Source organism: Oncorhynchus mykiss, chromosome 4, assembly GCF_013265735.2.
Source record: "Oncorhynchus mykiss isolate Arlee chromosome 4, USDA_OmykA_1.1, whole genome shotgun sequence".
Taxonomy (NCBI): Eukaryota; Metazoa; Chordata; class Actinopteri; order Salmoniformes; family Salmonidae; genus Oncorhynchus; species Oncorhynchus mykiss.
The window spans coordinates 24243773-24268583 of record NC_048568.1 but is presented as its reverse complement, the minus strand read 5'-3'; the positions used below and the strand labels follow the sequence as shown (position 1 = coordinate 24268583).

At 46.3% G+C, this 24811-nt stretch overlaps 1 protein-coding gene across 1 annotated transcript in view; it reads right to left on the bottom strand.

The window, feature by feature from the left end:
* syne1a (spectrin repeat containing, nuclear envelope 1a) overlaps positions 1-24811 on the bottom strand; it is a 212702-nt gene that overhangs the window by 128083 nt on the left and 59808 nt on the right. The window contains exons 22-54 of the mRNA XM_036975988.1: positions 21499-21663; positions 21168-21302; positions 20783-20941; positions 20469-20674; positions 20203-20311; positions 19756-19920; positions 19359-19526; positions 18554-18718; positions 17541-17681; positions 15880-16040; positions 15531-15687; positions 14681-14908; positions 14393-14491; positions 14027-14214; positions 11910-12033; positions 11653-11819; positions 11359-11512; positions 10525-11192; positions 10198-10377; positions 9791-9944; positions 9354-9512; positions 8548-8730; positions 8316-8417; positions 7999-8202; positions 7513-7720; positions 6581-6693; positions 6254-6459; positions 5844-6005; positions 5355-5634; positions 4884-5059; positions 3559-3868; positions 3284-3448; positions 1498-1857 (exon numbers count right to left, since the gene is read on the bottom strand). Coding sequence (XP_036831883.1) covers positions 1498-1857; positions 3284-3448; positions 3559-3868; positions 4884-5059; positions 5355-5634; positions 5844-6005; positions 6254-6459; positions 6581-6693; positions 7513-7720; positions 7999-8202; positions 8316-8417; positions 8548-8730; positions 9354-9512; positions 9791-9944; positions 10198-10377; positions 10525-11192; positions 11359-11512; positions 11653-11819; positions 11910-12033; positions 14027-14214; positions 14393-14491; positions 14681-14908; positions 15531-15687; positions 15880-16040; positions 17541-17681; positions 18554-18718; positions 19359-19526; positions 19756-19920; positions 20203-20311; positions 20469-20674; positions 20783-20941; positions 21168-21302; positions 21499-21663 — 6321 coding nt within the window. The remainder of the gene's footprint in view (positions 1-1497; positions 1858-3283; positions 3449-3558; positions 3869-4883; positions 5060-5354; positions 5635-5843; positions 6006-6253; positions 6460-6580; positions 6694-7512; positions 7721-7998; positions 8203-8315; positions 8418-8547; positions 8731-9353; positions 9513-9790; positions 9945-10197; positions 10378-10524; positions 11193-11358; positions 11513-11652; positions 11820-11909; positions 12034-14026; positions 14215-14392; positions 14492-14680; positions 14909-15530; positions 15688-15879; positions 16041-17540; positions 17682-18553; positions 18719-19358; positions 19527-19755; positions 19921-20202; positions 20312-20468; positions 20675-20782; positions 20942-21167; positions 21303-21498; positions 21664-24811) is intronic.

The following is a 24811-nucleotide window of genomic DNA, read 5'->3' as shown; positions in this document are numbered from 1 at the left end:
TCTCTGCCTCTCTCTCTCTTTCTCTTTCTCTCTCTCTCTCTCTCTCTCTCAAGTTCTACTCACATTGCTTAGACTCCCAGTTCTCTCTCCTTTTCTCTCTGGATTCTGCCTCTGTCCCTCCCTCTCTCCTCCCCTCGCCTGTGCGCTCTCACTTTCTCAATCTAAACTCATTGCTCTCTCCTCCCCTTGCCTCCTTATTTATCTAGTTCTCCCTCTCTCTCTTTGCCTGTTACTCCCTCGCTTTCTAGCCTCTCTAATTCTCCCTGCTCCCTCACTTCACTGTTTTTCTCTTTCACGCTCGCTCTCTCCCTCCTCCCTCTCTCCCCCCCTCCCTCTCTCCCTCCTCCCTCTCCCCCCGGTGGAATTCAGCTGTCAGCTCGTGCAGATGCAGGAGAGCTCACACAAACTGATAACATAAACAAGGCTGGATACAGGAAACAGGGAAGAGGAGGAGAGGGAGGACTTCTCCTTCTCTTCCAAAACAGCCCCAAATCAAGATCGTCAAAGAAATGACAAAAGAGACAATGGGAGAAAATCAAGGCGACTAACATTCCAATGCTAAGCCACAGAGTCCTTGACATAACAGAGAGAAAACTCTAAACATCCTGTGCTTGTTGTAAATCACAGGACAGGGAAGGGGGAAGTAGGAAACACATCCACAGAAACACACTGGGACTAGACTGAGTCCCTCGGCAGCAGGAAAACACATTACTGTACTGCTGGAGACTTCAGTTTAGACACGTTTATATACAGAGAATGACCGAGAGAGAGAGAGAGAATACAAATGTCAGAGAGAATACAGAAAAAAGAGAGAAAAATGGAGAAAGAGAAGGGAGGGGGTGAGTGGGGCGCTGGAGAAATTAAGAGATGTGAAGAGAGTGACAGAAACAGACCGAGAGAGAGAGAGAGAGAGAGAGAGAGATGGAGAGAGAGAGAGAGAGAGAGAGAGAGAGAGGGAGAGAGAGAGAGAGAGAGAGGGAGAGAGAGAGAGAGAGAGAGACAGAGAGAGAGAGAGAGAGAGAGGGAGAGAGAGAGAGAGAGAGAGAGAGAGAGGGAGAGAGAGAGAGAGAGAGAGAGAGAGAGAGAGAGAGAGAGAGAGAGAGGGAGAGAGATAGAGAGAGAGAGAGAGAGAGGGAGAGAGAGAGAGAGACAGAGAGAGAGAGAGAGAGAGAGAGAGAGGATTGTAGCTGTCACTCCTAAGTCGTCACAGTTACACATTTCATCTGTTTTATATCTGGATATACAAATCAAATGGATAATTACTGACAGAGAAATAATGTGTGTGTGTGTGTGTGTACAGTATGTGTGTGACAACATCGATCAGACTTTCTCTGCCAGCTTTACTGAAAACATTTTCTCACAGCACAAGACAGAGCAAACATGGCTTTGCATTACCTATTGACTAAGGCCCCATCATTATCATTGTTATCATCATCATAGCTCCACCTTGAAGAGCCTTGGTCTACACTACAGTGTACCTTTTAACACAGCCCTTACCTTAGCCTGCTGCCACCCCTCCACTGCCTCCTCCCCACTGCTCCTTCCCTCCGCTCTGCTCAGCTCCTGGCTCCACCCCTTTAGCCGCCCATCAAGCTCCCTAAGCTCCTCCTCCATCCTGGCGGTCAGACGCTCGTACTCCTGCTCCTGCTCTGTTGCCGTGGTGAGGGCCCTTTCCAGGCCGTCGCGGGCTCTCAGGGCGGCCCCCTCCCACTGCTCCAGAGCCTGGGCTAGCGCCCCTAGCTGGCGGTCCATGGCCTCACACCCTCCAGCCGCTGTGTGTTCAGCTGTGGCTCCACTGCTCCGACGCACGCGACTGAGACGATCACGGCCCTCCAGCAACCGACACTCCACCCGCTCCTGATTACGTGAAGGGAAGGAGGGAGGGGGATGGAGGGATGGAGGGAGGGGGGTGGAGGGATGGAGGGAGAGAGGGAGAAGAACAAAAGTTGCTACGGTAACTGGCACTGCTGTCGCAAACGTCTTTGATTCTAATGCTGATTCTATTTAAGGCAGCCTATAGGGTAGGGCTTTTTCCTCCTTATATACCTTACTCTCTCTCTCCCTCACTCACTGTATCTTCTCACTCATATTATTTCCTTTTCTCCCTCTTATTTTTCCCTCCTTTCCAGCTCCCATTTTCTTCTTCTGCTCTTTTTCTCTGTCTCTACCACTCATTCATTTGCCCCTTTTCTCTCTCTCCCCTTTTCTCTCTCTTCATTTTTCTCTCTCTTTCCTCTTTTCTTTCTCTTCATTTTTCTCTCTCTCTCATTTTCTCTCTCTTCATTTTTCTCTCTCTCCCCTTTTCTTTCTCTTCATTTTTCTCTCTCTTTCCTCTTCTCTCTCTTCTTTTCTCTCTCTCCCCCTCTCTCTTGCTCAGATTGGAGTGGTAAGGCTGGAGAGGCAGAGAGTGTGAAAAGCTAACACTTTAGTGTGATAGCAGCAACCTGATGGAGGGAATAAAAGAGGAAAGCCACATTCAGGCGCCAACGGGGAGAAATTACCACTTAGAGTGCTCACACAAATAGAAATGCAGCAGTTACTGTGTATACAGTACAGGGAACTACATGCATTTATATTTCTGTTTCATAAAAAATAAAAAACACACACACACACACACACTCACACACACACACACACACACACACACACACACACACACTCACACACACACACACACACACACACACACACACACACACACACACACACACACACTTATAATGTGATCATTGAGACCCAGCGTGTGAATAAAAATGCAAATCAATATGTTCGCACACATTTTTTCGCCTCTGTAATTGCAGAAGGAGGGATCGACTAACAGGGGAAAATGTGAACAGCAATTCTCTTGTTCCTTTTCACAGGATATTTGAACAATTGAGCCGTCAGAAATGTGTGGAGTACGAAATAGAATATGTCTCACTTGATGTATTTAACAAACTCCACCCTAATGTATCAATAGTTTTGGATGAGAGGCTCTGTTTAATGAGTCAATTAACATGTAGACATTCTATAACAAGAAGCACACGGTTATCTAGAGAGATTTATGTATTTACATTTATGTAGTTCTGTCCTTGAGTTGATCTTGCCTGTTAACGTGCTACATTATGCTCTATATTTTTGTGGACCCCAGAAAGAGTAGCTGCTTCTATCGCCACAGCTACTGGGGATCCTAATAAAATACCAAATACTAAAAGCTTAGCTAGTGCAGGTGATGAGTTAGGGAAGTAAAGTGGCTAGGGGTTGATTTAGGACCAGGGTATCGTGTATTCTGGAGTCCTCTTACCCGCACTTCTGATAGCCTCCTCTGTAAAGAGACGGAGTCTCCCAATGTATCAGACCAGCGCTGTAGTTCCTCCCCTGCTGACATCAGCCAATCAGTGAGCTCCCTCACAGTCTCCAGGTACTGCTGGTGTTCCCTGACCACGCCCTCTGATAGTCCCACCCTCTCCTAAAGGATAGGGACAGTCACAAACATCAATCATCTTAACCAACGGTTCCCCAAAACAACAACATTGGTCAAGATGACGATCCAGCCAACACCACAAACAACTTCCTCACCTCTACAAGTGCTATGAGGTCATCAAACTGCCCCTGCAACTCAGCGCGGGCCTCCTGGCTGAAAGCTGCATCCCCGGTCTTCTTGAAGAGCTCTGCCGCCCTCTCCTCCAGACTGGATAGGGACCCCTGGTGTTCTTGGAGGTCAGCCAGCAGGGTCTGCAGTCTCTCCAGTTGGGAAGCCTTCTCTCTGAGGCCAGGCTGGGGGATGAGAGGGCCACATATGTCCCCCTCCACTGCCTCCAACCAGCACTGCAGCTGGGCCTCACTGTCCAGGTAACACCCCCACTGGGCCACCGTCCACTCCAGACGACTAGGAGAGATGAGACGTATGGAATAATACAGAAGTGAGATATATTGTAGATGTGTATTAAAATGTAGGCAAATATACAGGAACATTTTATTAGATGGATATAAGAGATATATCACACACACACACACACACACACACACACACACACACACACACACACACACACACACACACACACACACACACACACACACACACACACACACACACACACACACACACACACACACACACACACAAACTGCCACCCCTTGGCTCCCACTAAAAACCCTCCCCTCCTTAAACACACACACACACACACACACACACACACACACACACACACCCCATGTGAGATCCCTCTTGCTTGCCATCCTCCATTTAGTCCCTAATGAGATCAATCAATTCTAGCAGGAGGGGCAATAACCACTCAATTAACACACACACACATGACAGACACATACACAAAGAGACAAATACTTCTCATTATGTTTGGAACCTAATTGTAATTAATGGTATTTAGACATAAATATGATATAATGAATACAATCCAGAAGAGATCGCTAACACAGGTGGTCTTAAACCACATCTAAGGGTTGGAAACTCAATATAACAAAGCCAAAGTCAAGTGGTGATTTAATAGGATACATCTAATAGACGTTAATGTTATTGTGGCAATACTGGTCCCATTCCCAGCAGCCTCCAAGCCTGGCAAGCAAAGAATAAGCCAGCACTGACCATCAGCTGAAATGAGGTAAAATCTCAAGATTACAAAACAATCTTCAGGTTATGTTATGGTTATTATCAGATTACTTTAAGTTTGACATTGTGAATGGAATCAATCAATCAAATGTATTTATAAAGCCCTTTTTACATCAGCTGATGTCACAAAGTGCTATACAGAAACCCAGCCTAAAACCACAAACTGCAAGCAATGCAGATGTAGAAGCCTAGGAAGAAACCTAAAGAGGAACCAGGCTCTGAGGGGTGGCCAGTCTTCTGGCTGTGCCGGGTTGAGACGTGAAAGGGTCTCTACCTGTGGCAGCTCATGGCGGTCACCAGCAGCGTGGCCCACACGTCCTCCACTTCCTGCAGCTGAGAGCGGATCACTTCCTGTCCCGCCACTGCACTGTTGCTCCTGATGGCCAATTCACCCTTCCCCACCGCCATGTTCAACTTCACCTCGCCCTCACCCTTCAGAAGCAGGATGTCCTGAATGGATCAACAATAGGGTCAGAGGGGACGATCAGTATTATAGTACTGTGTTCAGGCAGGAAGACTTCCTGTACAGAAGTAAACAACAGCGCTCTCTTGTGTCTGATCGAAGAACTGCAACATTGTATTACTCCAGTCACAGGGTGTGTGGGTGTGTATGCAGAATGCGTGAAAGGATGTGTAAATCAACAAATGTCTTAAATGTGTGTCCGAGTGTGTGTTTGTGTCCGAGTGAGTGTGTGTGTGTGTGTGTGTGTGTGTGTGTGTGTGGCATGGCTCCCTCCTTACATACCTGCACTTGCTCCAGCCTCTCTTCCAGCTCCTTTTTGTTGCCCATAGTGCTCCCCAGACTTCCCAGACGCTCCTGGATGTCCTCCAGCCAAAGCCACACCCCATGCAGGGTCTCTCCGAATGCCTGGCTCTCCAGGCACCCTCTCAGGCGCTCCCTGGTCCCCTGCAGCAAGGTCTGGTGGTGGGTCTGGAGCTGGGCTGTAGCCTTCACCTCCCCTCCACAGCCTCGACCTGCCTCACGCAGAGACTGGGCCTCCTGGCTGAGACGATCCAGAGAACTCCTTGGGGGAGAGAGAGATGGTAAAGCAACATCTTAAAGTGAATTAATGACTGACTAGCATACAGTGCGTGTATATACAGTATGTCAGTTACCGATAATTAAATATAACAACATTACAGCAACATGTACCACCACCATGCCTTATCAAGATGAATGACTCATCTCAGTGCTATTTAAGACTCTTTAGTTTAGAACACAACACACACAAACCTCTTTGTCAGCAGCTTTCTGTGGATCTCTTCCACTCTTTCCAGCTCGTCAGTGCTGTCAGGGACTCCTGGCTGCTCCTCTCCCCCCAGAGGAGGCTCTCTCTTCAGGCTACGCTCCATCTGTTCCAGCCAGTCCCTTAGTCCCTCCACACGGCCCTCAAACCTGAGAAAGCGGAACAGTGCCAATATGACGACTACAACTAAAACAAGTCAAGTTAGTTATCTAGTTAGAACACTTTGATATCCTTTGGGAAATTATCTAGCATCATCACACAACACAACAACGTCATTCTTCTACATTCTCAGAATAAACAGGGTCATTTGTGTTACACAAACTCACACTTACAATACTGGTAGGACAATCTATTCTAGCAGGAGGAGCACCTGCTAGATACACACAAACACACTCACTCTGTCAGTAGGGTGATTCCCTCCTCCAGGTCTTGTTGGGTCTGTCTGCACCCCTCCTTGTACCCCACCCAGTCCCTCTGGCAGGAGGAGAGGCGCTCCTGCACCTGTCCCGACCCCGCCTTAGGCAGGTGGAGCAGCAGCCTCTCTGCCTCGCCACACACCTGGTCAAGGTGCTGCTCGCCCTCCTCCACACGCTCCTGCGCCACCTGGGGGTCAGGAGGGGAAGGGTGGTGAATAGTTTAGAGCGGTTCTAAAGCAGTATGGCATAGACTAACACAGTAGTAACAATAATGTTAACACATAACAGTTAACTATGATTGACAGTACCTTTAGCCTCTCCACCTTGTTTCCCAGGGAGGTGACATCTCCTGATTGGTCAGAACATTCTTTTAGCTCCGCCTTCCGTTCAGAGAGCCAGGAGTTAAACTCTTGAACGACCTCTGCTCAGATGGAAAGAACGAATGAAAGAGAAATAGGATGAGAACAGAAGAGAGAAGGAGTGAGAGGATGAGTAAGGGAGAAAATATGGTTGACAAGGTGAAGGGGAAGGAGAATCGAGGCGGATAGAGAGTAGAGGGAGAAAGGGAGAGATTGTGTCAGCAAACAAGGGAGGGCGAGGGAGGAGAGATGCTGTCAGGCAGATGGGATGTGTGGGTGTGTCTGCATGGTGCGGCACATGGTTGCCTTGGCAACAATCCCAAATGACTCCCCTGAGAGCACCGGTGACGAGAGAAACATTACTCTCAGAGGCACAGGTGTGTGTGCGTGGTGCGTGTGTGTGTGCGTGAGTGCCAGACAGTGTGTCAGTGCAGTTTGAGTGTGCCCTGGGGAAAGGCTAATCAAAATGCAATCTAAGGCACCAGTAGCATTTAAAAGCAACATGTGATGCTATATGGTACAGATAACAGGGATCAATCTGTCCTGACTCCTCTAAGTATGTATGAGGCAGTATAACGCAGCCTTCATTCCATCCCCAGTGTCCTGAGCTATTTTATCATGTCAACTCCTCCTTGGTGTTTTCATGTGTCCTACTTTATGCAATCTATTCGTACATTGTCTCCTGGCTGCTCTGCTATTGTCCATCCACAGAGTCTGTACACAGTAATACAAGCAAGGGTTACAATGAAGAGGGGGCCATTTGGATGGGAGAGAGCAAACAGTGGGAATTGAGTTCATATCTATTTGAAACTTACAAAGGGAAATCCACCTTTATAACCTAAACATATCAGCACAAAACCCAAATTTAACCCTCTGCTCACTGTTGAAACGTAGCTGCAGTGCGTCCTGCAGAGTCCCGCGGGTCCTGGAGCTGAGCTGTGCTGCAGCCTCGGTCCTCTTGGCCAGCAGGGTGAGGTCAGAGGACATATGGGTCAGCTCTTGGGAGGGGTGGGACCTACAGAGTGAACTAAGCGTCTCCCTGGCCATGTCTATATCACCCCTCTGCTGCTGGAGGGCACTTTGGAGATCCTGGGGAGGGGGAAGGGGAGAGAGGGTATTGACTGTCACTCAGGGGTGGCTAGAAATATAATTCAATATAATCGATTTTTACTAGCTTAGGATAGTAAATTACATACCTACAATTGTATTTGAATGGATTTCTGTGAGCATTGAAAGTGATAAACAGCCAAATTCACCATTTGTCAAAGTTCTATACACTCTCTATAAAACTGAGAGCCTGGGAAGGAAACTCCTTCCATCAACATGTGCTATTCTGCTTGGTTGAAATGGAAAGGGTAATATTATACCTTGACTCGAATCATATCCTCTGGTCCAGAGGGTTCCGTCAGGTCAGACAGGGAGCTCTCCACGGTCTCCAGCCGCTCGGCCATCTGGGACATGAGGTCCTCCAGGCGCTGCTTCTGGAAGCTGAAGTAGGTCAGAGAATGTCTGGCCTGGTCAAACACCTCCTGGGCATGACTGATCTTCTTCCTCAGGTCACACTCCATCACCTGAGAGAGACAGGGAGACGTATGGTTGTCATTCTCCACATGTTGCATGGTTAAGTCTCTTTTTTACTCAGGATAACTTGTTGAATATCATGACCTCTGAACCTAAAACTCACCTGCAGCTGGATGGGTGTCTCCTGGAGCTTGGCCAGGTCCTGGAGCTTGGTCAGCCTCTCCTGCAAGGCATCCAACCTCTGTTCTCTCCTCTCCACCTCCGCCTGTTACAACATAGCAAGAGACTCTTTCAGCTGGCATCCTTTGATTTGATTTTTACATTAGGTCTCGCAACAGTGAACAATGTGATGATCTTTATCCATACTAGGACTAGACTGCCCAGCTTGGTCTAACCTGGAAAGTGGCAAGGTGTGTTTCTGTCCCCTGCTTGTCACTTAGATTGGCCACACCCTCAGTGAGGTCAGCGATGGAGGCTGCTGCCCATTGGTCGATATCCCGTTCCATGGTCTTAAGGTCATCCCATAGGGACACACAATGGCCTAGTCTGTCAGCGTTGGTCTGGATCCTCTCTGATACCTACAGGACAGGACAGGCCAATAAATGTACCATTTATATACCTGCTAGGGGTGCCAGGTAGCCTAGTGGTTAGAGCATTGGGCCAGTAACAGAGCTGACAAGGTACAAATCTGTCGTTCTGCCCCTGAACAAGGCAGTTAACCCACTGTTCCCCGGTAGGCCGTCATTGTAAATAAGAATGTGTTCTTAACTGACTTTCACAGTTAAATAAAGGTTAAATAAAAAAACATCAGCTTTCAGGATCTGTCTCTGTCTCTTGAGTTATTGGCCTGTAATTAAGAGAAGGAGATAGAGAGAAAGAGCCCATCTTTGTTTTCAAGAGGTAGCGAGGTAGTGAGATAAAGATAGGGGGGAGAGTGAGAGAGAGAAAGGCAGACAACATGTCTAGACTTGTTGATATTGCACGCTCATTTGTGACAGCTGAGCACTCCGCTGAATCCCACAGGGGGAGAGAGACAGAGACAGAGGGAGAGAAAATGAGAGAGACAAACAAACAAATATGTACAGAGAAAGAGCGAAAGATTGTGATTTAACAATCTGTTGCCTCCAAAGTGAATTACAAAACCACCTACACCCAGAAGAAATTAAACCCTCAGCTCTCTTCCTCATCCTAGCTCCCTCACCTGCAGCCACTGGTCCCTGAGTGTGTCCATGCCTCTCTGGATGCTGTCAGAGCCACAGTGTGGCACGTTTGCCAGCTCTCTCTGCAGGTCCTCTCCTGAACTGATGAACAGGTCCATGTCCTCCTGTCTTCCTCTCAGCTCAGCTATCACTGCCTCGTGCTGTTGAGACAAGAGAGAAAAGGTGTAATGACAACACTTCACCACTAGGTGGAAATCACAGCATAGATATTATCCCAAGAGCATCGTAGGCCTACTGTACTATATGAACCATATGACTACAGTTTTTCAGACTGTATAAGGCATTGCTATAACTGTATTACAAGCATGTGAAATATTGATATACCTGCTATTGTATCAGTATCATTCATTACAGTACAGTAGATAGGACTCTACTGCTGGAAAATAGTTGGACCACGGTTAATCACAGTGTGACTGACCCGTGAGAGTATTCTCTTGGACTCCTCTGGGTTGTGGTTGTGGTCAGGCTGGTTGTGAGAGACGGTCAAGGCGTTCTCTACAGTGGAACTGAGGGTGGACCTGAGGGAATGGAAGTGACGTAGCAGCTCCACCAGGAGTCCACACTGCTCCTGACTGGAGGGGGAGAGACAACATTGACAACTTGATGTAACTAAGACTAAACAGGAAACAATCATCTCTTGACAAAATGGAAAATATGTAGAAAACATTTTGTTAATTGACACAGATGTTGAAACAACGCACCGAGACCCCAGCTACTGCTCCATGTTCATCATAGTGAGCTTACTGACACAATAACAAATGCTGGATCTACTACACCACCCAACCAACCATTCTCTCCCCCACTCCCTCCCTCACCCATCCTCACCCATCAGTGATGATCTTCCTGACGTTATCCCAGGCTGTTTCCACCAGGCCCACCTCCCTGAGTGCCTCCCCAGCCAGCTCACTGTCTCTCTGGGCCAGCTGGCTTCCCCTCTCCCTCAGCCACTGCTGGGAATGCTGCAGAGACTGAAGCTCATCCTCCAACTGGACAAAGAATCGCAGACTGGGGAGAAGAGACGGGGGACAGTGGGGATTTAACTCAATATATTCATCATAGAGTATATAAACCATAAAATGAGATGTAAACAAATGTATTTTGGTTGTATTCTTCCCCTGGCAGAGTCTATATTATGAGAGATATTAGTTGTACCTGTTCTGAAAGGCTTGTACGCTGCTCTCTCTGGCCCCCTCCTGCCTGGCCCTCTCCTCCAGCTCCCTCAGACTCCTCATCACCTCCTCCCTCCTCTCCCTGAAGGAGGTCCACAGTGCCCCCAGGGCCTCCGCCTGGCTCTGCCTCCACCCCAGGCCTCGCTGCACCCCCTCCAGGGCCACCATGAGGGCCACAGCCTGGCCCCTGCACGACGTCCTCCCCTGGCCGGGACCTTGACCCAGACCCCCCTCCCTGGAGCCTTTCCACTCCGCCCCACTCAGGTGGAGGTGGGCCTTGCTGAGCCTCCCATCCAACCCCACTGCCTGGGCCTCCAGACGGGCCACATCCCCGGCCACCTCTCCCAGTCTGTGGTGCAGCTCCTCAGCCTTCGAACGGTCCCAGCTCCCCCTGCCCTCCACAGCCTCCCGGAGGCCCCTGACCTCCCCGGCTGCAGCTCCATGGCTCTGGAGGAAGACCCCCAGCTCAGCCAGGCTCTCTCCACGGAGAAGGAGCAGGTGTTGGGCTTCGCTGAGGGGCTGTAGGCAGTCCTCCCTCTGGCCCTGGAGCTGCTGCTGGGCCTCTGGGGAGGAGAAGGAGAGGAGGGAGGACTCTCTCTGCTGCAGGGTCTCTCTCAGGGCTGTCTGCTCCCGGAGGGACTCCTCATGCTCCTGGAAAAGGCAGTGAAGAGTTTAGCCTAAAAGTTTCAACATCAACATTCACGTACAAATTCATAATCTACTCTACAGGATCGATCCTTGTCATCTCAAAGGGATACTTGGTGTGTTTATAGCACAATTAAGACACAATTCAGGCAACAAACATAGTCTAACTCACCTTGACCTGGGTGACAGCAGCCTGCAGGTCAGCTATGTTGACCTGGGAAGTCGTTCTGAGTACAGACAGGAAGTTCTCGCTCCACTGGGTGAGGGTCAGCAGGGCCTCGTCAAAGAGCTCCACCTGAGACAGGTGTGTCTGCAGCTGCTGCAGCCTGCAGAGGAGAGAGGTGTAAGGGTGTGTGTGCCAAGGGGTAAACTCCTGGATTATGGCCTTCATGGAAATCCTACTTTGGTCATCTGTATATTTACTGTAGGTGTGTTATGTCAGGTGGAACACAACACACGTCCTTACCTTTGTGTTATAATGTTTTTCATTGAGGTGCTTCTCTCCTCCAGCTGTGTAATGTCATCAGTGAGTTCTCTGACCCGCCCCTCTGGTGCTGTAGGGTAGAGACACGCCCCCAAACTCACCACACCCTGCAGAAGAGCTTCATGGGACTGCAAATCACTCTGCATTTCCTGTAATATCATAAAATATGATTAAATATGTACAATAATTATGATTTAGTTATTGAAATATGATTGTGGATTGATGTTAACACTTTTTACCTGTACAGTTTGCAGCTCATTCATCAGCTTTGCTTTGCCTGTAGAGAGGAGTTGAGTGTCTGGACAGCAGACAGACTCACATCTGTCTAACCAGGACCTGAGACTGGAACTCTCCTTCTCATACCTGAGACAAACAGGACAGAGGACACTTTTAAATACCGGAAAGGAAATAAGGTCTAGTACAATTGGTAGCGAGAATATTTACCCGATTCACACCTCCTAGTTCATAATATAATATTACTGACACTCACACACACACGCACACACACACACACACGCACGCACGCACGCACACACACACACACACACACACACACACACACACACAGATTTTGCTTCAGACCAATCAAATCACATCCAAAGCAAAACGTCATTGTCAGAAAAACTTGTCTGTTTCTGGTCTGCTTGTGTTGATGTCCTGCAGTAGCTAGCTTGTGTTGATGTCCTGCAGTAGCTAGCTTGTGTCGATGTCCTGTAGTAGCTAGCTTGTGTTGATGTCCTGCAGTAGCTAGCTTGTGTTGATGTCCTGCAGTAGCTAGCTTGTGTTGATGTCCTGCAGTAGCTAGCTTGTGTTGATGTCCTGCAGTAGCTAGCTTGTGTTGATGTCCTGCAGTAGCTAGCTTGTGTTGATGTCCTGCAGTAGCTAGCTTGTGTTGATGTCCTGCAGTAGCTAGCTTGTGTTGATGTCCTGCAGTAGCTAGCTTGTGTTGATGTCCTGCAGTAGCTAGCTTGTGTTGATGTCCTGCAGTAGCTAGCTTGTGTTGATGTCCTGCAGTAGCTAGCTTGTGTTGATGTCCTGCAGTAGCTAGCTTGTGTTGATGTCCTGCAGTAGCTAGCTTGTGTTAATGTCCTGCAGTAGCTAGCTTGCTAAATCGGCCCTTTCCTAAGCCATGGATGGAGATGGGGATTTGGACTTAATTCTCTGTACAGGCCAATGATGATGATGCCGATTCTGATCTGAACCATAAATGAATATGTTGTGCCACTGGCCTGAGACGATTGAAGTTCAATATGTAGCTAGCTAGATAAGTTAGCTGGTTCATTGTTGCCCATGCGAGGAAGTCAGGCTAGCAAGCATTTTAGCTAGGTAGCTTATGACAACAAAAACTAAAAGTGTACTGTATGACAGAGCCATAGATCGTTTTGACAACATGAAAGACAGGAGGATGGCATTGGAGTTCAACTAGTCTACAAGTAGATTCAAAAAATGCTTTTACTTGTGCACACGCAAACACACACACATACACACACACACACAAACAAAAATTAGTACCATGGACAGCCACATGATATTTAGCAACGTTGATTGGACTACATTTCTAAGTTTATTTTCAGTGTATTAAACTAAGCATATATAGCCTTGTTGATTTGATGATGTTTAAAAGTGTAAGTGTAAATGGTGCTGGAACAGCGAAGGCAGGGCTCCTGTTGTCTTTGAGCTGACTTGTGGTAACTCTGTGGTTCTAAATCAGTAGTTGTTTAGTAAACTGTGTAAAACATTAACTTGACCATGCTACTGTTGGTATGAAATATTTGCTTTGTGGACTTCACGGGACAGATGTTGCTTTGTGGTTTTGTGATGAAACAGACATATATATAGTTGAATTTATTCCGCCACTGTGTGACTGTTGTCTTTTTGTTGTCTCTGCCTTATTGTATATCACGGTGGCGTATGAACGATTGCGTTATAGGGCAAACAATGCAATTATCACAACATAGGTTGTAATATGGCTTTTTTACCCCCCCCCCCCCCCCCACACACACACACGCACACACACACCCTTCCATTATGATTGGGCAGGCCATGTCTGTGTGTTACTGCTGTCTGTCAATGACAGGGACATAAAGGGACAGTCCTATCTCTCTACAGCACCCAGTACTGCACTACTAATCCCCAATACAAAAACCTCCAGGGTACCAGATGAGGTCTCCTGTATACACACACACACACACACAGACACACGCACGCACGCACGCACACACACACACACACACACACACACACACACATGCATACACACAAGCACACATGCACACACGCACAGACACGGACACAGACATGCATACACACACAGGTGTACGCATGCACAAACACACACAAACACATGTCTCCTTACTTTTGCCATAGTACCAGCAGTTTCTCCAGTGTAGCCTGTTTCTCTGCAGCCTGCTCTATGTATTCTCCCTGGTCCTTCTGGAGGTTAGCCACCTCTCCCTCCAGCAGATCCCCTTTACCCAGCCTCTTTTTCCCCAAGCACAGAGCCACCAGCCTGGGCTTCAGCTGCTCCAAGGCCTGGACTACGTCCTGGAAGAATTGCCAACATACAAATGTAATGTACGCACAAACAAATGTGACTACCATATCTTATCCTATCGGTCATAACATGATACACATATGTCATATGCAATCATTTTTGTTGATGTAACAGTGTAGACACATTATATTGTAGTACAGCATGCTGAGAAAGAGGGACATTCTGCACCATATGGTCCTGGAGAACTCTGTAGGTCTCTGAGGAGGATGTACAGCAGGTAATGGTGATGTCCAGCTTCTCTTTGAGGTCAACCATCGTTGTCTTCACCTGATGAAGACATCATTCAAAATCACCACTTACTACACTGTACTAACACATATATAATTTACAGTAAACCAGATATAATGTCCAAATCTTGAGATAAGTGTACGAAACGTGGACTTTTGCATACATCTTGCATTAAAGTCAGTGGGAGATTGCCGTGGAAATTCTAGTCACCATAGAGGTTTGTGTCACCTGTTCCAGGTCGTTGTTAAACCTCTGCCTGCAGGTGGCACTCTGGTTGAGCTCTCCCCCCAGCTGCTCTACGCTCTCCTTCAGCTCCTCCCAGTACCGCTCCATCTGAGCCAGCCGCGCCCGGATACGCCCCGCCTCCCCAGGGGTCACAAACCCTGACAGAGCCTCTGACTCCGCCTCCAGGTGGGACAAGATGGCTGCCCGCTCTTCTAGTCTTGCTCCAACAAACTGAGAAAGAAAGAAAGTGAGAAGCAAGAGAGAGAGAGAGAGAGAGAAAGAGAGAGAGAGACAGAGAGAGAGAGAGAGAGAGAAAGAGAGAGAGACAGAGAGAAGAGACAGAGAGAGAGAGAGAGGAGACAGACAGAGAAAGAAAGAGAAAGAGGGAAGACACACACAGAGAGAGAGAGAGAGAGAGAGAGAGAGAGAGAGGAGACAGATAGAGAAAAAAGAGACAGAGGGAAGACACACAGAGAGAGAGAGAGAGAGAGAGAGAGAGAGAGAGAGAGAGAGAGAGAGAGAGAGAGAGAGAAAGGGGGAGACAGATAGAGGGTGAGAGATACAAGTCAAAGTAGATCCCAATAGGGCTATTAGATCAGTCTCTACAGTCTCTGTTCACATACTATCTGAAACCTGTGTGTAGAAACTGGGACCCACAGTGGTAAAGACTGCTGCAGGGCATTCATTACACAGTCATCCAAGTGATGCTCTGATCGTGATCAAAGCACAGACTACTTCTTGTCTCTATGTAATGGAGTGTGAATGGAAGGGAGGAATAGTATAAAGGTGAGATAATAAACTGCCTTTCTCCCACACACACACATGCAAGCACATATACACACACACATCATACCTCCACTGTGCTGATGTGTTTTTCAAGGGGGTCTGAGGAGGAGTTGGAGTCCACAGTGTCCAGCTCTCGCTCCCTCTCTGAGATCCAGGAGGAGAAGGCCTCTGACTCCCTGATGAAACGCTCCCACCAAACACACACCATCTCCAGCAGGTCAACACTGCAAAACAAGGACAGGAGGAGAGTCATAATCTGGAACAGACATGTGCTCACACACATACACAAACACAGACACACACACACCCAACCATTCCACTACAGTATTGCTACAACTGAATAGGATGAAGCCGATAAAATACTGTGCATGTGAATATATCTAGAAAGTAAGTCAAGAGGAGGGAGACATCCTTACTTCTTCTTGAGGCTGGCCTCCAGTTGTGTGACTTGTTGTGTGGCCTGCTGGGCTTGCTGCTGTAGGAGGGTCTGGTTCTTAGGACCCAACTGAATCTCTGCTGCCTTCCTCGACAGGGAGTCTGTCTGTACCACATACTCCACACTCTTCTTATGGAGCCCCTGCAAACAAATTGATACAGTGCCTTCAGAAAGTGTTCACACCCATTTACTTTTTCTACATTTTGTTGTGCTACAAAGTGGAATTAAAATGGATTTATTTGTAATTTTTTGGTCAACGATATATACTAAATACTTTGTGATGTCAAAATAGAAGGAAAATGATAGCATTTGTTTTAAAAATTATGAAAAATAATACACTAATATAACTTCATTAGATAAGTATTCAACCCCCTGAGTCAATACATGTTAGAATCACCTTTGGCAGAGATTACAGCTGTGAATCTTTCTGGGTAAGTCTCTAAGAGCTCTTCACATCTGGATTGTGCAACATTTGTCCATTATTCTTTTCAAAATTCTTCAAGCTCTGTCAAATTGGTTGTTGCTCAGTGCTAGACAACAATTTTCAGGTCTTGCCATAGATTTCTAAGCAGATTTAAGTTAAAACTGTAACTCGGCCACTCAGAAACATTCACTGCCTTCTTGGTAAGAAACTCCAATGTATATTTGGGCTTGTGTTTTAGGTTATTGTCCTGTTTAAAGGTGAATTCATCTCCCAGTGTCTGGTGGAAAGCAGACTGAACCAGGTTTTCCTCAAGGATTTTGCCTGTGCTTATCTCGATACGGTTTATTTTTTATCCTGAAAAACTCCCCAGTCCTTAACGATTACAAGCGTATCCATTACATGATGCAGCCGCCACTATGCTTGGAAATATGGAGAGTGGTACACAGTAATGTTTTGTTTTTGATTTGCCTCAAACATAACACTTTGTATTCAGGAAAAAAAGTTAATTTCTCTGCCACATTTTTTTAAAGTATTACTTTAGTTCCTTGTTGCAAACGGGATGCATGTTTTGGAATATTTTTATTCTGTAAAGGTTTCCTCCTTTTCACTCTGTCATTTAGGTTAGTATTGTGGAGTAACTACAATGTCGTTGATCCATCCTCAGTTTTCTCCTATCAGAGGCATTACACTCTGTAACTGTTTTAAAGTCACCATTGGCATCATGGTAAAATCCCTGAGTGGTTTCCTTCTTCTCTGGAAACTGAGTTAGAATAGACGCCTGTATCTTTGTAGGGACTGATTGATCTACCAAGACGTGCCCTTCTCTGCAAGGCATTAAAAACCTCCCTGGTCTTTGTGATTGAATCTGTGTTTTAAATTCTCTGCCCGACTGAGGGACCTTACTTATATGTGGGGTACAGAGATGAGGTAGTCATTCAAGGTAGTTCATGTTAACACTATTATTACACACAGAGTGAGTCCATACAACTTATTGTTGTATGGACTCATTTTTACTTCTAAACTTGTTTAGGCTTGTCATAACAAAGAGGTTCAATATATATTGACTCAAGACATTTCAGCTTTACATTTTTTATGAATTTGTAAAAATGTCAAAAAACATAATTTGACTTTGACATTCCAGGGTATTGTGTGTAGGCCAGTGACAATTTGTATATATGCACAGACGCACACACTGGATGTATCTCTAACAGACTTACCTTGGTACACCCCAGCTCAGTCCTGAGGCTGTCCAGGCTGCTGAAGATGAGTTCCCTCTGTAAGACAGGGCTGGTACTGCTGACAAACTGCCATACTGCCTCTCTCTCTGCGTCAAACTCCTGCCATGCACCCAGAGTCGCCTGAGGATCCCACACAGATATTGTTGAATACAAACACAACATACAGTATGTGGACACACACACACACACACACACACAAGGTTCAGTAGGTTACTTTCTGAATGTAATCTGTTACAGTTACTTGTTATATGTCCAAAATTGTAATCAGTAACGTAACTTTTGGATTACCCCAAATCAGTAACGTAACCTAATTACTTTACGTTACTTTTGGATTACTTTACCTTTAAGAGGCATTAGAAGAAGACAAAAAGGATCCATTAAACGCTTTGGTGTGTCATCACACTGGTCTCTGACTTGTGGACAGACTCAGTCTGGTAGAACAAACTTAAACTTGCACCTTTTTTCAATGCTTAATTGAATGTCATTGAGAAAACAGAAAGGAGTCATAATGTATTTTTTTGCAAACATCCTTTCTGAATTTAAAAGTTATCCAAGAAGTATATCATCTAGTTTTTCAAGAGTATCTGTAATCGGATTACAATATTTTTGCTGGTAAAGTAACAGATTACAGTTCGTTTTTTTAGTAATCAGTTGACATGTAACTGTAGTTACTCCCCAACACACAAACACACAAACACACTGACAGCCACACCCACACACAAACGGGACAGACACACATTCCCACAGACACACAGATTTAAAGTGATCAATGACAAGGCCGAGAGGGACATGTTTACTTGAAACCCGAGGATATGAAGAAAACGTGTAAGTCAAAAACACAGCACACAGATCAATGGCAAGTTAACATAGGACAAAGACCAATCATTGATCAGGGAAGGTGCATGTGCTGAAAGATCAATAGGAAGACATGCACATGCATTTCAACACAGCCACGTGTGTGAATACAGTGTAGTTTATCCAGAGACTTGTACCTGCAGATTGGGCTCCTGGGCCCCTACTTTGCGGTCCACCTCTCTGAAAGCACCCTCTAGTTCCCGTAGTGAGCTACTAAGCCCCTCCGCCTTCTGCAGCTGGCGACAGTGAGCGACTAGTAGCTCTGCCTTCTTCCTGTCGGTCTGGAGACGCTTCAGGTGCTGCTGTTGACGCACAGAGAGACAAAGACAGGGGGACAGACCCAGAGAGACAAAGGCAGGGAGACAGACACAGAGAGACAAAGATAGGGAGACAGACACAGAGAGACAAAGACAGGGAGACAGACACAGAGAGACAAAGACAGGGAGGCAGACACAGAGGGATAAAGACAGGGAGACAGACACAGAGACAAAGACAGGGAGACAGACACAGAGAGACAAAGACAGGGAGGCAGACACAGAGGGATAAAGACAGGGAGACAGACACAGAGACAAAGACAGGGAGACAGACACAGAGAGACAAAGACAGGGAGACAGACACAGAGAGACAGAAAATGGAAGTCAGAGAGAAAATCAACGTGTTAAAGAGGATCAGTTTGAGCAAGGAGAAGCACAGAATCGCTAATCTTCTAAGTAAGTGTTGGGATGCAAGGTGATTTGTATATCAGTGATTCTGATTGTGCAGTCCGACTGCAATGCAATGTAGTCGATCTCAAACACACACACACACATAATGGCTTTATGAGACATTATAGTTACACAGTAGGAATGTGTTTTAATTTTTTTATTTTATTACCACCCCTCCCACAGCCAGCCCCTCCCTCAGCCCACCCCTCCCTCAGCACACCTCTCCCTCAGCCCCTACCTGGTGTATGAGGAGCAGCTGCCTGGCCTCCTCTGGGTTCTCTGCCTCCAGGATCCTGCTGGTCTGCTCCTGAGCCTCCCTCCGAGCCCTGAGAACCTCCTCCAGAGCACAACGCACATCCTCCCTCAGCTCCTCACTGTGGACCCTCACAGACCCCTCCTGACCCCACTGAGACGAAGAGAGCAGAGAGAGGAGGAGAGAGAGGCAGGTCCTTAAAACATACTGTATACTGGTATATAACACAGACTAGACCAGCATAATAACATTATAATAGAGCAGAGATCACCAGTTCACTTTTTGGATAGGCAAGGAAGTTACAAAGATCAGTCTCTCAATTCTGACCTTCATGACAAGTGGACAATTGTATCGCCATAACAAAAAAAAAAAGATGGTTTACCTCCAAGAGAGAGGAGAGGAGGGCGGTGAGGTCAGAGGAGAGTTTGGCCAGGGCAGCCCTCTGTCTAATAGCCTCCACCTCAGGACTGACCTCTGTCAGTACAGCCAGACGACTATTCAGCCACGACAGGCTCTCCTCCTGCCCCTCGGCTGCCCTCTGGAGCTCCTATGGGAGGGGGGGTTGGAGGATGACAGAATTTGGGGTAGAAAGGGAGGGGAGATTGAGGAGTAGAGAAGGAGAGGTATGGGATGAAGGGTGAAGGGTAGAAGGAGAGAGGAATGGGTAGACACGGAGATATGAAAAGGGGATAGAGTGGGAGAGATTGAGAGGTATTGGAAGAGGTAGTAGTAAAGATGGAGAGGTTCTGTATCAATGGGGAAATTGAATTAATTGCATTCTTAACTATAACCTCTGTGGTAATTCTGGGATATAGCACATCTTGCTCACCTGGACAGTAGTATCCACCTGTTCCTGGTGGGAGCGATCTCTGGCTCTCTCTCTCAGGAGCCTCACCTGGCTTCTCTGAGACAACAGCCAATCAGAGAGCTCTGAGAACCTGGATCAAGGGGGATTTGTTTCCCTACATTATCACATTATTTCTTTACAAGTAAGGTACTTCACATCAGCATAATTAAAAATATATATATTTTTGAGATTGGAGAAACCCTCGTTACAGATTTCTCAGAGAAACGTCTATCTCTGTCCCCTCTCACCTGTCATTCCACTCCCTCCACTGGGAGTGCTGCTGCAGCTTCAGGTGGGTGGCCTCTATCTGACCTTTGACGTCTGCCAGGGCCCTCCTGGTGGAGTCCAGGGTTTGTCTAGCCGAGTCGTTGTCAGGGAGTGTCTGACAGAGCTCCTCCATGTTGCCTATGCTCTTCTCACACACACTGAGAGGTGCTTTCTCCCTGAAGAAGGCCTAAGGATAGACACATTATGGTGTGGTTAGTTAGGGTGAACTCATTCCTGCCCCTCTCTCCCGCCTTCCTTCAATACCTCCCTGACTCTCTCTCCCTCCTTCTCTCACCCTGTGTTCTCTGATGACTGTCTCGCTGCCTGTGGTGGTCAGTGCTTGGATCTCTCTGGCCAGCTCCGCCCTGCACTCCTGTAGGACGGCCCCTGCCCGGCCTCGCTCTGCCTCCACCTTCAGACGCTGCAGGTGAAACGGCGCCTCCATCTGGATGTCCTGCAGAAGCACAGGGACACAGAGAGACTAAATGGACATTGTTTTTCAGAGCATACAGAGAGACAAGGACTTACACAAGGATAAAGGAACATCAGTCCAGGAAGATGCTCTACAAGATGGCTGCTATTGTAACTCCATGTATTATCATGTAGCACTTTACGCCTTTCATGAAGACTGCCATTACTACTATTGTATGTATGAAAGTGATCAAACTTTGCTGTCTGACCTTCCACTGTTTGTGCAGCGTCCTGACAGTGTCCTGCAGCGCCTGCTGCTCCTCCTCAGGCAGGATGTCTGTCAGATCGTCACAGGCCTTTAAGAACACACTCAGGACCCGCTGGTCTAGCTGCCCAAAGAACTCCTGAACGGAATTAACAGAAAAAGTCAGAGGGGGAGCAAAAAATGATTTCATTTTATGATTGTATTTTCTCAATCATTTCAAATAGTCTCGATAGTCTCAAATAGTCTCAAATGAATCTCTAAAAGGGATTCCTCCCACTCATCTAAACTGAGTAAGGTTGACTGTTGATTGACTGGTGTTTTTCTTCTAGTCTTACGCTTTGTTTTCTCAGCAGCTCCTCTGCGTTTCCCCCCTCTCCCAGGCAGGTGGTTGCCACCTTCAGCACTCTCTCCAGGTCCTGACGAGACTCCTCAAACCTCCTCCTCATGGTGCTGTTGGCCTCCTCCTGCCTCCTCCACTCCCCCACCTCCTTCAACAGACCCTTGGAGGGAAGAGCACAAAGGGTGGTAAAGATGTAGTGATGCTGCGTGGGTAATGTAGTTACTGTAGTTGTATGTGACCTCTAACTGACAATCATCTTTGATCAAGTCAATATTTTCAGTTTTCAAAATTGTTAATGTGAGCACCCGAGTCGGAAATCTTGTGCGAAACAATCTTGTACCCCAATTTTCCTGGTCTGGAAATGCTAATCTCTGCTCTGATGTTTTTTTTAATTAAAAAAACCCAACTTTTAATCAATTAAGAACAAATACTTAATTACAATGGTGGCCTGGCAAGAGGCCTCCTGTAGGGACTGGTGCTGGGATAAAAAAAATGAAAATAGGACAAAACACACACCATGACAAAAGAGACACCGAAACAATTACATAGAGAGAGAGAGACCTAAGACAACAACACAACATGGTTGCAACACAAAATGACAGCAACACGACATAACAATAACACAACATGACAACACAATATAGTAGCAACATAACATGACAACACAACATGGCAGCAACACAACATGACAACACAACATAGTAGCAACATAACATGACAATAACGCAACATGACAGCAACACAACATGGCAGCAACACAACATGACATTAACACAACATGACAGCAACACAACATGACAGCAACACAACATGGCAGCAACACAACATGACATTAACACAACATGACAGCAACACAACATGACAACACAACATGGCAGCAACACAACATGACAACACAACATAGTAGCAACATAACATGACAATAACACAACATGACAGCAACACAACATAACAACAACACAACATGGCAGCAACACAACATGGCAGCAACACAACATAACAACAACACAACATGACAGCAACACAACATAACAACAACACAACATGGCAGCAACACAACATGGCAGCAACACAACATGACAACACAACATGACAGCAACACAACATGACAACACAACATAGTAGCAACACAACATGACCACACAACATGGCAGCCATACAACATGACAACACAACATGGCAGCAACACAACATGACAACACAACATAGTAGCAACATAACATGACAATAACACAACATAACAACAACACAACATGGCAGCAACACAACATGGCAGCAACACAACATAACAACAACACAACATGACAGCAACACAACATAACAACAACACAACATGGCAGCAACACAACATGGCAGCAACACAACACAACATGACAACACAACATGACAGCAACACAACATGACAACACAACATAGTAGCAACACAACATGACCACACAACATGGCAGCCATACAACATGACAACACAACATGGCAGCAACACAACATGACAACACAACATAACAACAACACAACATGACAGCAACACAACATAACAACAACACAACATGGCAGCAACACAACATGGCAGCAACACAACACAACATGACAACACAACATGACAGCAACACAACATGACAACACAACATGACAGCAACACAACATGACAACACAACATAGTAGCAACACAACATGACCACACAACATGGCAGCCATACAACATGACAACACAACATGGCAGCAACACAACATGACAACACAACATAGTAGCAACACAACATAACAACGACACAACATGACAGCAACACAACCTAACAACAACACAACATGGCAGCAACACAACATGGCAGCAACATAACACAACATGACAACACAACATAGTAGCAACACAACATGACCACACAACATGGCAGCCATACAACATGACAACACAACATGACAGCAACACAACATGACAACACAACATGGCAGCAACACAACATGACAATAACACAACATGGCAGCAACACAACATAGCAGCAACATAACATGACAATAACACAACATGACAGCTACACAACATGGCAGCAACACAACATGACATTAACACAACATGACAGCAACACAACATGACAACACAACATGGCAGCAACACAACATAGTAGCAACATAACATGACAATAACACAACATGACAGCAACACAACATAACAACAACACAACATGGCAGCAACACAACATGGCAGCAACACAACATAACAACAACACAACATGACAGCAACACAACATAACAACAACACAACATGGCAGCAACACAACATGGCAGCAACACAACACAACATGACAACACAACATGACAGCAACACAACATGACAACACAACATAGTAGCAACACAACATGACCACACAACATGGCAGCCATACAACATGACAACACAACATGGCAGCAACACAACATGACAACACAACATAACAACAACACAACATGGCAGCAACACAACATGACAGCAACACAACATAACAACAACACAACATGGCAGCAACACAACATAGTAGCAACATAACATGACAATAACACAACATGACAGCAACACAACATAACAACAACACAACATGGCAGCAACACAACATGGCAGCAACACAACATAACAACAACACAACATGACAGCAACACAACATAACAACAACACAACATGGCAGCAACACAACATGGCAGCAACACAACACAACAACACAACATGACAGCAACACAACATGACAACACAACATAGTAGCAACACAACATGACCACACAACATGGCAGCCATACAACATGACAACACAACATGGCAGCAACACAACATGACAACACAACATAACAACAACACAACATGGCAGCAACACAACATGACAGCAACACAACATAACAACAACACAACATGGCAGCAACACAACATGGCAGCAACACAACACAACATGACAACACAACATGACAGCAACACAACATGACAACACAACATAGTAGCAACACAACATGACCACACAACATGGCAGCCATACAACATGACAACACAACATGGCAGCAACACAACATGACAACACAACATAACAACAACACAACATGGCAGCAACACAACATGACAGCAACACAACATAACAACAACACAACATGGCAGCAACACAACATAGTAGCAACATAACATGACAATAACACAACATGACAGCAACACAACATAACAACAACACAACATGGCAGCAACACAACATGGCAGCAACACAACATAACAACAACACAACATGACAGCAACACAACATAACAACAACACAACATGGCAGCAACACAACATGGCAGCAACACAACACAACAACACA